The sequence below is a fragment of the Ceratotherium simum genome, chromosome 5 (assembly GCF_057802395.1).
Source record: "Ceratotherium simum simum isolate JZ-2026a chromosome 5, ASM5780239v1, whole genome shotgun sequence".
Classification (NCBI taxonomy): Eukaryota; Metazoa; Chordata; class Mammalia; order Perissodactyla; family Rhinocerotidae; genus Ceratotherium; species Ceratotherium simum.
In genome coordinates this window covers 60,397,611-60,412,168 of record NC_141904.1, presented here as the reverse complement: position 1 = coordinate 60,412,168, position 14,558 = coordinate 60,397,611, and the positions used below count along the sequence as shown (strand labels likewise).

Here is a 14,558-nt window from a genome sequence, read left to right as displayed (position 1 = left end):
CCCCTAAAGTGACTATTATTTTTAATTTAGTGTTTCCGAAAGTGGGTCCCTGAAGACCTAAATTCCCAAGTTCGAGAAATTTTTAAATAGTATCTTCTATAAGTAGTATCCTCTAAAGGAGACTCTCTAAGGTTCAGAGTGAATTTGAGTAAACCAGTTGACTTGCTAGACTTACTCGACCTCTCTAAAATGAAAGGACTGGATCTAAGTAATCTCTTAGGTCCTTTCCGCTCAAATTCTAGAATTGATTTTTTTCTTTTTTAGGGCAAGGTTAGAAGCATATGGCACTTATTTTAGTTGGACGTTAACATATCATTTGAAAGCAAACCAGGAAGAAAACTGATCTAGCCTGAATTGAGCTATTGTCATCTCCTGTTGTAAATGGTTGCAAAATTTCACATTTTGGAGCATTTGCTTTTGTGGCCATTGAACCTTTTTCCACTACAAATTAGGTTGCCGATCTAGCCTTAACGAAAAAATGACTGATCAAATCCACCGAGTCAACTGTAGAGACCTTTTTATTACTTCCTTTCTGTTTACTAAATTTTGAAGACAGAGTTCTAAAAATAATGTGATGCTGCTAGCTGGTGAGAATTAGAGGAGATAGAGAGGCAGAGATAGGTTATAGGAGGTAGAGATATGTTATAGAAGGTAAAGAGATCAAGGGAGAGTACAAATAACTTTCATAGCTGAAAAGATAGGAAATGGAGACTCATTTTATACCTTGAAGTCACATATTTTTAGTTCAAAGTAAAATAAGTTATTACTAAGGAATACAAATTAAAAAGTTTATTAGCTAAAAACATAAAACTTTAGTGTTTGTTAACATACTTCCATTGTTTGATTATAAAGAGACACATGCAAGCCTCAGTACTGTTTCTGGAGTGAACCTAGTCTTTTCTATTTCTGTCTTACCTAAAGCCCACTACTAAGTCTAAGGCCTAAACCTTAGACTGAGGTCCCTAACCCAGTACTTGGTTCTCTGGATGCCAGAAGCCATCATCTCCATATTTATTAAGAAACAGATCCAAGGAGATGATTTTCTCCTGAGAATTCAACAGAATATTGGTACATCCAGCCGCCTTGTTTTATTTTAAGCTAAAATAAAATTGCTTTCTGCCATTTTTATGTGAGAGGAAAATATTTAATATTCATCTCAGCCTTACAGACAATTTCAGATCCTGGAGATGTAGAAATCTTTCCATCACGCAATATTGGCTCTTACACTCTTCTCTACTTTTTGTTCCTTTTATAGTTCCTGGAGTATTTTTCTTCTCCGCTGAAAGTAAAACTTGAGGAAGCATGTCTGCTAGCAGCACAAATGGGCAGAATTTTACCACAATTAAAGAAAGGCAGAATTGGATTTGAGCAAGGAGATATAACCATTTAGGGGTGCCAATGTCATGTGATAGACGTAGTGAGATGTGCTTTACATACTCTGTCATCCGCTATTTTCAGATGAAATATCTGAGGGTGTGAAGTTCAGTGAATTGCTGAAGATCAGGGAGTGGCAGAGCCAACACTCAAGTGCGTGTGCTTTGAACTCTAATTCCACCTCTTCATGCTTCCTCTCAACAAAGGGTAGTTTGAGTTATATGGAAATGTCAAAAGGGAAGGAACAGTGGAGGTCAGAAGAGAGTCAACATTTCAAATTGTTGCCAGGCTAAACTCATGAGAAGAAATGTAATAGAAATATATTAGCTCATTGGCAAGAGTGGTGCCTGGGAAGGAGAGGAATGAGAGGAAGGGTAGCCTCGGGTAGAGGAGAAATGGGAAATAAGCCTAAAATGTAACACTAGGAACTAACTTAATGGGTGGATGAATATCAGAATGAATATAGTCAGTCAGATGGATTGACGCTGTCTCCCAAATGGCATCAGGAAGAAATAAAAACATGAGAAGACTAAGAAAAGAGTTGAAAGGGAGAATGAATAGAAATGTTCTATAGAATCCCTGAAAGGCAGAGAAGTAAACTGAGGTCAGGGAATATTTGAAGAAATAATGACCAAGAATATAAAGAATGCAATGAAAAATGAAGACCTCATATAGAAACAGTTAACAGACCACCAAACAAAAGGAATCAGGAAAGTAGTCTGTCGTGGGTTGAATAATGTCCCCCCACAAAAGAACCTCAGAAATTAACCTTATTTGGAAATAGGGTCTTTGCAGAAGTGGTTAGTTAAAATGAGGTTATACTGGATTAGAGTGGATCCTAATCCAATGACTTATGTCTTCATAAGAAGAAGAGAGCACACACAGAGAAGATGGCTCCATGAAGATGGAGGCAGAGATTAGAGTGATGCATTACAAGCCAAGGAATGCCAAGGGTTGTTGGCAACTACCAGAAGCTGGGAAGAGGCAGGGAAGAATTCTACCCTAGAGTCTTCAGAGGGAGCCTGGCTCTACCAACACCTTGATTTCAGACTTCAGACTTCTAGCCTCCAGGACTGTGAGAAAATAAATTCCTGTTGTTTTAAGCCACCGAGTTTGTGATAATTTATTACTGCTGCCCTCAGAAACTAATGCACAGTCCTATACTTAGACCCTTAACAAAACTCTGACAATTTTGAGGTAAAAACTCTATCCTCCTCCAGTGAACAGGAATCTGATTGTCAGTGGACTTTTCTCCATAGCAACACTAAAATGTGAGAGGGCAAAGGAATAATAGTTTCAAAGTATTGAAACAAGCGAACTTTAAGCTTAGGATTTTATTTCTGGTTAATTTAAGTGCGAGAGTAAAATAAAGATATCATCCTGTATAATATCTCAGTTTTCCACACATAGACCCTCTCAGAAAGTAATTTTAGAGAACGTATTCTAGCAAAAAAAAAAAAAAAAAAAAAGAAAAAATGAATCCAGGAGGAGGAAATGAAATGCAATAAATAAGAGCAAGTAGGGAATTTAGTGATTTTTATGTAAATAAGCAAGTCTTAGTTTCTAAGAATGTGATAGGGTACATAATCAGAAAATTGTCCACTAAGAAATAATTTGAAATGCTGTATAAAATACACAAATATTCACTGAAAGGTGTAGTTGAGCTTTGAAAAAAGGGGCCAAAAATCAAAGAGGAAGCTAAAAATCAAAAGAGGAAGTAGTGCTGAGCCCATTGCTGCCCGTGAGGGGGATGTCTGTAGAACTTTGTCAATAAGATAAATGAAAAATATGATTGCTGGAGTAGGCAGTGGCCCCCTCCCCCCCAAAAAGCACATAACCAAAGCCAGCATATCAATAACTATTTGAAATTATAATACAACATTATTTCAACACATCAGAAATTGGACATAGGGAGGATGGGGGATGAGATCTGAAAGAAATCCTTGGTAAGAATATACTGAGTACATAGATATTGATCAGCTTTTAGATATTGATGGAGAAATTGAGGATTAGTATGGATTGTAATAAGAATAACCACTACTGAAATAAAATAGAATATATAATTTTCATACCCACAGGAAAAACTTCATCTAGCCAGTGGAAGGTAGGAAGGAGAAAAAAGTAAAACAAAGAGATGAAATAGGATGTTCCACGTAAGCTCAAAGAATAATTGGCATAAACATATGGGCATTAAAGTAATCAAGACAGACTGTCCAATGGATAGAAAGCAATGCTAGAATATATTTGTTATAAAAAACATTTGAGGGGCCGGCCTGGTGGTGTAGTGGTTAAGTTTGCACGCTCTGCTTCAGCAGCCCAGGGTTTGCAGGTTCAGATCCCAGGCACGGACCTACCCACTACTCATCAAGCCATGCTGTGGCAGCATCCCATATACAGAGGAAGATTGGCGCAGATGTTAGCTCAGGGCCAATCTTCCTCACCAAAAACAGCAACAACAACAACAAAAAATTTGAAAGGACACAGGTTGAAATTAAGGGGATGGAAAAAGTTACACTTGTCAAATACAGACAAAAAGAAAAAGGAACAATAGATCAGGGAATAAAGCAAGCAGCAACATATGTACATGCAATAATATAGAAAGCAGGAATTTATGGCATTTGACATTGATCAAGTAATTGTAGTTAGAAATCTGGTCTTTTCAGAAACTGATGAAACAATGCGACAAAAAGTAAGCAGAGAAAGAGAAGATTTGGATAACAATTAATGAATTTGATCTACCATGTATATAGTACTTCTTACCCAACAAATGCAGAATATATTTTATTTTGGAGGGTAAGTGGATTAGGCACGAGCTTCATCTTTTAATGGATCAGGAAGGAAGCCTCAAATTCTAAAAAAAAAATCAACATTATAGAGATTCTTTTCTCTAACTACAGTGCTTTAAAATCAGTCATCATTAACAGAAAGATAGCAAAAACATCCCGTATGTTTGGAAATGAAAAGACACATTATGAAATAACCCTCAGGTTAAATAGGAAGTGATAATAAGAATAGCAAAATTGTAAAGCTGAATGATAAAAGCACAGTAGGTGAAAATTTGAGATAGCGAGCTAATGGAATACTTTGAAAGCAATATATAGCTTTTGTTACCCAAGATAAAAATGGAAAATCTGAAACCCCATAGCTCAATGTTGGACTCAAGTAATTAGAAAAACTGTAACATGGTAAATCCGAAGAAACAAGAAAGAAAAAAAAAATGAGGAAACAAATGTAAGTGCAGAAAATAAGCAACAAAGTAGAGATAATTAATAAAAGCAAAGAACCAAAAATAGTTCTTTGAAAAACTTCATAAGTTAGATATAATTCTTGTGAGACAAATGAAGAAAAACACGTATACAGTAAGAATAAACAAAATACTTACAAACAAAATACAAGAATTATGGATTACATTTTAATCTGTTAAAAAGAATATGACGCATTTTTACCAATAAAGATGAACATTTAGTTGAAAAGGATATGGTGAAAAATTGATGCAAAAAACCCCAATCAGCAACCATTAAATAAATTGTAATGATTATCAAGACTTAATCCTCCTTGCAATATAGAAAGAGGCCCAGTTTGACAAGTGAGTTTTCTATTTAACTCTCAAGGAACAGAAAATCCTTGTGTATAAAGCTTCTTATAGAACAAAGAAAAAAAGCAAACCCATTAAGTTTTGTTTTGAAAACAAAAACCAGATTGAAAAAAATATTGGCCAACTTCACTTATGACATTGAAAAACACTAAGAATTCAAATCTAGCAATGTATTAAAAATAATACACTATGACTAAGTTGAATTAATCATAAAAGTGAAAGGATGTTTCAGTGTTTAAAAAAATTTGTTACTGTAATTTACCACATTAATGGCAAAGAACAAGAAATTGTGTCACCAATGATAAAGAAAAAGCATTTAATAAAACTTTTTTTCTTTTTTAAATGGAATCAACCCTTAGCAAACTTGAAATAGGGAATTTTTTTTAGCTTGATAAAGGCTTTCTACTAAAAACCTATGGCAAACATCATTCTTAATGGAAAAAACAAAACTTTCAACTCATTCCTTTTAAGGGTGGGAACAAAACAAGGTTGCCCTTGTTACTTCTACTTCTCAACACATTGCCAGATACCTGACCAAGGCAGTAAGAAAAAGAAACCTACAAAAGTAGAAGAATTGAAATGAGAGAGATAATTGTCATTATTCTTAAGTAAAATCATTTATGTAGAAAACCAAAGAGAATCAGCAGAAACTATGAGCAGCAATATAAGAGTTCAGCTAGGTTGACAGCTTGTAAGAGCAACATATAAAAATCAATAGCTTTCCTCTGTACTAGGAGTAACCAATTATAAACTATGATGATAATAAGATGCTATTTATAATAGTGACATAAACTAAAAGCTATCTAAGAATTCATAAAACATAAGGGAAATTTAAAACCCTATTACAAGAGTTTTATTATGGTATTAATAGAGCATAAATGCAGCATTCATAAATGGATTGATTGAATATTGTGAAGATGTGATATTTCCCCCATTAAAATTTAAATTCAATGTAATTCCAATCTGAGCAAGAATTTTTTTGAAGGGGCAGAGTTGAATCTGAAATTTATATGGGAGAATAAAAATCAAGAAGGATTCTCTCTTTACAAGGCATTAACGTTATACAGCAGGAGTTGGCAAATGACGGCCTACAAGCCAAATCCAGGCTGCCACCTGTTCTTACAAATCAAGTTTTATTGGGAACACAGCCACATCCTTCATATATGTATTGTCTATGGCTGCTTTCGTGCTACCGCGATAGAGTTGTAGTTACAACAGACCGTGTGGCCCACTGATTCTGGCCCTTTAGGGAAAACATTTGGCACCCCCTGTTGTCCAGCATCTGGCATAGAACCAGAATATAGTAAGTCCAGACTCATTCCTATGTACATATGGGAAGTTGGTATAATCATTCCCAGCAATTGGTGCTAGGAAAATTGGCTCACAAAAGGAGAAAAATGTAAACCATTTCCATGCTTCATGCCATAAACAACTCTCTAAGTGGATTAAATACCTAACTGTTAAGAGCGAAATATAAAGCTGATAGACGAAAATTTAAGAATATATTTTTGTAACCTTATGGTAGAGAAGGGTTTGTTACATAAGAATCACAGAGCCCAAACCGTAAAAAGCAAGTTGATAAATACCTCAAAATGAATGGTGTTTGTTCAATGGAGAGTGTGATAGAAAAAGTAATAGATGGTGAAAATGTAATTGGCATGTTTCATAGACTGAGATCAATATTTAAATATACTGGGGACTCTGGGAAATCAGAACACAGAGGGAAGAAACCAATACAAAAGAAGGCAAGTATGAATTGGCAATTCAGAGAAGGAGAAATATACACATGCACATATCACGTTGGAGACAAGCAAATTAAAGATGAGATGCCATTTTGCCTATCATATTAGTAAAAGCTAGGAAATCAGATATTCTCAAGTGCTGTCAGGGATGTAGGAAAATAGACATCTGCATGCATTCCTTCTGGGAATGTAAACTGGTGCATATATTTTAGAAAATCTAAGTGTATAACCTAAAACCCAATAATAGGACTCTAGCATAGATACCCAAGGAAATATATGTAAAGATGGTCATCACAGTGTTATTTGTGGTGAAAGATTGGAGACAAGCTAGCTCTTCAGCACTAGAGAAATGGACAAAGAAAATTACATTGGAATACAGCAAGAGGGAATGAGCAGTGAGAAAGAGTGAATTATATCTATTTCTAGCAACATGAATGAGTCTCTAAAACAATGTTGAGAGAAAAAGGCAGAATGAGATTTAAAGCGTGGTACAATTTATAGACAAATTTAAAAGCCATATACAAGAGCCCTATATATTTTTGACATATAAAATATTTATAAAAATACAATGAAGATTATAAATACAACATTAATTATGAAAAAGTGAAGCCTTGTGGTGGGAGAGGAAGGAATGGGCCTGGGCATAGACGATAAAGGGGAAATGATGATAAGAAGAAAAATGAAAACCAAAAGAAGAGCCTTTCATGGACTATTAATAGTAGCTTATCAACTAGACCCTATGCTTAAGTCAATTCTGTACAGTTATCCTTAAGAAGAAACAGACTCCAGGGACATTACTCCTTCCAGCATTGTTAGATCCAGGTGCTCACACAGTGTCATCAGGTATGGGTCTCTCTCTGTATCTTGGCTCTGCTGGCCTCAGCGTTTGCTCTGATACCAGGCAGGCTCTTTTTAGTGTAATCTGTAGCTGTTCCAGGTTCATGTCCTACTAGTTTGGGAACTCAGCGGAAAGAAAGCAAGCCCTTTCTCCATAGTATCAGCAGTAATCCTTGCATGGATATCCTTCCTTTGAATGCCTCATTTTTTGTCCTGTGTCCACTCATGAACCAATCGTGTGACAGAGGACTAAGGATGCCTGAGTCATTTTCCCATCCCTAGAACGCAGGCAGTAGGGATATGTGGGGCTTACCCAAAACAAAATCAGGGTGGTATGGCCGGAACTACAGAAGATGGGTGCTGGGGAGGCAGAAAACACGGATAGCTGCAGGGAACTTGAATCAATGCTGTTTGCACAATGATTGAAATGCGTTGCCATGTTTATTCTAGAAAAACTGGGGAAAATGAATAAAAGTTAACTCCAAGTATTGGAAGCACTGCCACTTGCATGATACGTGTTTATATAGCCCCACGGCATAAATCCATGACAAATAGATGGACTTGGTATGAAAGACAACTACATAATTGCTGGAGTTGATTCTTAGAAGGAATGCATAGTGAACTTCCCATCAGTGGGTATATTCAAGCATAGGCTAGCCAGCTACCTGGCAAGGATTCTGTAGAGAAGGACTCAAGGACTGGGAGAATAGTTGGGTTTGATCAGTGGTTCTGAATCATCTGGACAGCTTATTAAAGTATAGGTTGCTGGGCCCTTCTCCCAGAGTTTCTGGTTTGGTAGCTCAGGAGTGAAACTCCAGAATTGCATTTCTAATACATTCCCAGATGCTGCTGCTGGTCCAGGGAGCACATCTTGAGAACCACTGGGTTAGAAGATTTCCAACATCCTTACTGACCTTTCATTTTATATGAGGTAGTTGTAAATGTTCTAAAACCAATATTTGTATCATTGAGGTGAACCCTCCATCTTATTTCTTTGTACCTGAAATATGTTAAGTTCTGGCTATGTTGTTGCTTCAACTGTAGATAACATTTGCATAGCCTTCTGTATCTTTTGGGTCATTGGGAACATTAGAATCATTAAACAATTTATGCTTTATAAAATAGTCAACCATTTTCTGATGTCATCTTTTTTGTAATCCTGTTTCTGTTTTCCCATGGGTTGATATATTTTCATCACTTTTGTAGTAGGGTGGTTCCTGAATTAGAAAAATGAAATGATTTCCCAAGGAGAGGGTGTCTTAGTCCTTCAGAAAGTAACTTTGTCATGTGTAGGCATCCAGCTGATGGAAAATCATTCCTTGGTACCCTAGATGCCAAGTGCCAAATCTTGCTTCAACCCTGCCCGCACCGCCCTCCTCGTCCCCCCCACCGCGGCTTTCCCCAGAAAAGACAATATGGAACACCTCACATAGCTTGCTGCCTCCTGGCTCTGCATCAACCAGGAATAGTTCTCATCTCAAACTCTATTTTGCCTCTTCCTTCTCTTTAATCAATTTTTTCCTCTTTAATTTTGGAAATTTTACTATAATAGTTCCATGGGAGTGCTAATATGTTTCTGTAATTGTAGGTAAGGTCAAACAGTGCTTGTACTTTTTCTAAATTGGTTTTCTATAAACAAAGATAAAACCATTTGAGAAAAGCATTTAAGAATTAGAAGGTTTATAGTCAACGCTTAACAATGAAAATTTTCAGCTTAGCAAAGATGGTGAAATGGATGGGTAAAAATAAAAAGTGCCCGACAGATAGGACCTGGTGGATTTGGGGTGAGGTGGCCACCTAAAGTGCAGAGGGATTTAAGAAGACTGTTTTGCTGTCCACGTGCAAGCTTCTGCTTGAAAACACTAAATCCAGTCAAGGCAATGCTGGTGGAGAGAGTGGAGTATTTTAGGAGGACTTACCCAGAAGACATCTTAGTGGATGTTACATGGCGAACAGCTTAAATGTTAAGTCTTCTTTGCAACTAAGAATCTGTAGTAGTGGAATGTGTTTCTTTCAAGTGATATATGATGTGAGTTGCTCATCTGAGTTTTATAAATGCCCATTTCCTAAATCATCTTCTCTTTCAGACCTTAACTGTGAGGAAATGTCCTTCAGATTCGGCCAGCATCTCATCAAGCCCTCTGTGGTGTTTCTCAAAACAGAACTGTCGTTTGCCCTTGTGAACAGGAAGCCTGTGGTACCAGGACGTATCCTTTTTTTTTTTTTAACAGAGGAAAAATAAAAAATCCTCTGTACCTAACAGAACAAATGAATACGGGATTGGCCTCCAATGTCTATCCAAAAAGGTAAACAAGGAATCCGCCTCCCTCCGGCTTTGGAAAAACCAGGTAAGATGTGACACATTTATTCTGATTCCAGTTGGTGACACCAGTAATATGCTTGATCAATGTTGCAGAACTTCTGAAAAAGAGTTGCTTAGCAACGATGGCTTTGGAGGTGAATTTTTGCTTGACCTTTTGACTATCGTAGCTGTGTAAATAAATAAGTGCCTCTAATATGGTCCCAATGAATATTATGGGCACTTTGTTTTCAGTTATCAATTATGAATTTTAATAGTAAGATAGATGTGATGTGGAAGTAAGGTATGACATGAAGATTTGAGACTGACTTGGTTTCTTTACCTCTTGGAGATCATTCAAAATGTGAGTTTTAATTAAATTCATACACATAAACATACTTACAAAATATTTTTTTCATGTTATAATCTGAAATAGCATTTTTTCTTGGAAAACATCCCAGCTTCTACATCATTGTCCAGTGTCATTGGTGGTAGAGTTGTTTTATTTCCCTCTGACCATTGAGTTGTAGTCTTTTTTCCTATTGACTTCAGTAGGAGTTTTATTTTTGCAGTGGGGGTAGCAGGAATTGGTGAGATGCTCTAGAGGGTTATTTTTGTGTTGTTGAAAGTATTACTGGTGACCATGTGCATATGACTTTTGTACTGACTCTTCAGATTTTTGTTTCTCTTTCCCCCTTAATTTACTATGCAGAGGGCAACAAAGTATAAAATTTCATATTTTAAGATAATAAGCATTTTCTACACTGGAACATGATTTTACTTTGAAATAAATTTCTCGGTAATTCTGAATCTACAAATATGTCAAGATTTTTTCCAGAGTGAGTTATATTCGTTTCAGTGGGAATTTTCAAAGTGCTTGAGAACTTTATGAAAAATCTTTTCTTGGCCATGTAACTATTGTACATTGAAAAAAATACAAATAAGAAGACATGTACCAAAAGATAATTGTGATTTTATGGTAGACTCCCAAATTCCCTGAATCCAAATTTTAACTAAATAAATTTTGTGAATTTACAAAACTAATGATCACAGTGATAAACTAGTAAATAATATTATGTAATTTTTTTCTCAATAATGTTACCTCTTCTTTTAAATTTATAAAAATAGTCTAGATTACCAACACTTAATATTAGAAAATTTCATTCTTCTATTTATCAAAGTAAAAAAATAAAACTAGAATGATTTAGAAAGGTCCTATAAAACAGAACAATTTTTAAGTTGTATACCAATTTTATACTGAGTTTCTTCTAAAAGACCTTGAAGTTCCTGACAGAACAGAAGCATTTTATTTTTTCATTTGATTTTGCTGCAAGTATGTGGTTGTCTTTTTCCTTTGAGGGGTTTTATTTTTAAGCAAAATGAGAATTCTGATGTCAAAAGAAGATGATTTAAACGCCATCTCTCTTTGAGTGCCAGCTTTAATTGACTTCTATCAAAGAACCGTGGGAACTTGAGAGATGAAAATGTGAATTTAGAGGAGCAAATCTTAATGCGTTGGACTGAGAAAATGTGAGGTTATAGACTTGCACTGCTTTTTTAATGGTTAATAATGGAATGAACTTTACTTTGTGATTTTTTTTAACTCAAATCTTGATAGTAAGAAATTTTATTTTTCATAGTCTTTTTAACCAACTCCAAAAGTGTAATGTGTAAGATCTGGGTCATATACGTGTTTGAACTCAAGAAAAGTTGAGATTCTGCTTCTACGGAAATGTCTATACTGAATAGTGAGCAATTAGTGAATGATGACTAGTTTCGTTCCAGATGGCACTGGAATTGCCATTTCAGAAATGAGTCCTGGACGGTTACCATATCTCTGAGCAAAAGCCAAGGGTGTGGGGAACATTGTATTAAAGTTAACAAACCTCAGTTTGCTTGGAAGGTAGCAAGAAGGACCTGGCCCTTTCTGAGGATGAGAACAGTGAGAATCCAACATTTTTGTAATCAGTATACTCTGTGAGGTTATATCACATCTACAGTGTTTAAAGTGGTCTCAGGACTATAGATAATGTATTCAGACAATCCTTTTTATATCATGATTTTGTAACTTTTTATTTTACTGTACTTTGGTAAACTCTGTTAGGTGACGACTGTGAGAAGAATCTTAATAAGTTACTCATTTGCTTGCAGGAAGTGATATTCTTTTGTCCTGTAATTGGGAATTGAAGCTATGGATAGCTCTGCCCACTAACATTTCATAAAATAAATGATGAGATGTCTGCAGTGGGCTTTATCTCCCCCCAGTGTTCTATTCTGTCTGCCCTAGATAAGCCCTCTGGTGTGGGTCTTCTAGCTTTTTGCACCCTCCCGGACCCTGGACTTGTCCAATCCAGCCTACACCTCCCTCTAAACCACAACTCTGATCATGTCACTCGCCTGTTTTCTTGTAAACAAACCACTAATGAATCTCCTTTTTTTTTCTTTGAGGATAAAGTTTAAACTCCTTCACATAGTTTTAAAAGATTTTCCTTATCTTGACTCAACCTCCCCCCTTGCCAGCTATTTCCTAAACAGGTGTTGTATTTCCCTTAGCATGCTTTTTGCCCCCTTTACTGTGCCTCTTTCTTCATCTTGAGATCCTTCTCATCCTTTTCATTTTGATTAAAGTGCTTTGATACCTGTCCCACCCTCTTAGGAAAAAAATGCTCTGTCCTTTTTGTGACACTCAGTGCCTTAATCACATGTTGATTCATTCAACAGTTTGTTACTGAGCTCCGACTCTGTTCCAGGCACCATGCCAAACACTTATCCCAGTCTGCATAATATCAGAACTATGTTCATTCCTGTTTGTCTCTGTGCTGAGTCATTACTTCCTGGGAAGGAGTGGGGACAGGACCTGCTCTAGTGCATCTCTTTTTCTCTTAGCCTCCAGAAGTACTATGTTGACTGAATTTAAAGTGAAACGGTAAACATCAGGAGCATATGGATCATTTCAGTTAATGGAATGGGGCAATAGGAGTCTGCTGGAATCCTTTCTTTTCAGTATTCCTATGCACAGTGCTAAGTCTTGTCACCATTTTATTCCAGATTTTTTAATATCATATCCAAGCTGTGTTTTCCCAAATTTCCCTTCACGCTTTGTCAGTTACAATCCTGTTTACATTGCTGTGTTATGAGTGTACGGAGTTAAGTCTAAAAGCAGTGAATAAATTCATGGCAGATGGGAAAAGATTCTTTTCCATTTTTTTCTTTGCATGTTAATTTGTCAATGGGCAAATCTATATTTTAAGGGCAGTATGTTGGCATCATTACGTGAACTGGAAAATTTTATTGTGTATTTTTGATGACTTCTTTTTAAAAACAGTATTTGGATGGCCTTTGGGGGAATGTGCCATTCATGAAAGACTTGTAAATGTCATCTTTGAACTTGTGTCCCCTCCAACATTTTGCTCCCCCCAACCCTTCTTTTTAAGACTTTGCTCCCTGACTTTTTCATATCTTTCAGAGGAGGAAAAGAACTGTCAGATCAGGAGCCGAAGATATGCTTTTGAAGCAAGACTATTTGCTTCATTCTTAAAAGAGCCACTTCACTCCCTCCTTGTCCCCACCTAAAGCAAACACTTCTGCTCCTTGCAAACAGTGTTTAAAGCCGATTGAATAGGCTTTGGCCTCGGTGGTGCAACATTCTAGAAGAATATGTCAGAATGTGTTTAATCCATTAATTTCTTGTTACTGGAAAATGCTTTTCAGAATGTCTTGGTGAGAGAACAGAAGCATTTTTGGAGATTGCATCTTCAGAATTCTGCAGTGAACGTTTTATTCATGTAGCTCAGTGTAGCCCAACTGTTGTTCAAAGCTTAAATAAATTTGAACCAATGTGGTTATTACTTCTCCATACCCTCTCCCCTTGCATTGTGCTGTGTCTACCTCTCATCTTGAATTGAGCATGAAAAATGAATTTGAACATTAGTGGAATCCATTTGGGGACTGGGGCTTTTATTGTAAATAAAATTATTCATTTGTTATGTCCTGTTGTTTTCAGCAGACAGTGTATTGATCTTTGGATTGCTATTCAGAATGGCATAAGGAGCTCTAACATAAGGGGAACATGGCCACATTTGTGGACGGGTTGAATGTGGTATGCAATGACAGAGACAAACCTTGCTTGCTGGCCGTACTATATTATACAAATCATTTGTCAACAGTTTATTGAATCAGTTATTAAAAAGAGCAGATTTTTCCAAACAGGGGTATTGCACATGAATGTTATCAGAGCCAAACAATGTTAGGATGATGCATTGAGAGACAGTCTTACAAAGTGCATTTGTGAAAAATTAGACTAGGTAACTTAAAGGATATTTCTGCTGACATATACATTAGAAACAAAAGTTTGGTACAATGGAAATTGTGCTCTAAGATCCAACGTCAAGAGATAAAAAAGAAAACTCTGATGAATGCCTTTTAATAGAGAACTTACCTTTCCAAACGAGCAATGTTAAGTTTTTTCGGTTTTGAGACCACTGCTATGTTGAGTACTCCTGAAATAAATGAAAAAAAAAAAAAATAAAAATAGCTCCATTACTTAACAGTGCTTCTTATGGAATAGATGCTATGGATAAAAGTTCCCTTTTAGTCTTTCCGTAAAAATCAGAAATATCTGTCATTTCCTGAGTGGGTTGTAATCTTGTGAATTTCTTTAATTGTTCAGGAAACCAGTTATTAGCGATCTGATGATCTTTCATTTCTCAAA

General features: G+C 36.2%; 1 protein-coding gene across 7 annotated transcripts in view; it reads left to right on the top strand.

The window, feature by feature from the left end:
- Window positions 1–14,558, top strand: part of FHIT (fragile histidine triad diadenosine triphosphatase) — a 1,358,981-nt gene that overhangs the window by 593,031 nt on the left and 751,392 nt on the right. For all 7 annotated transcript variants that reach the window (XM_087431269.1, XM_087431270.1, XM_087431266.1 and 4 more), the window contains one exon: window positions 9,636–9,755. In XM_087431269.1, coding sequence (XP_087287395.1) covers window positions 9,653–9,755 — 103 coding nt within the window. In that variant the 5' untranslated portion in view covers window positions 9,636–9,652. The remainder of the gene's footprint in view (window positions 1–9,635; window positions 9,756–14,558) is intronic.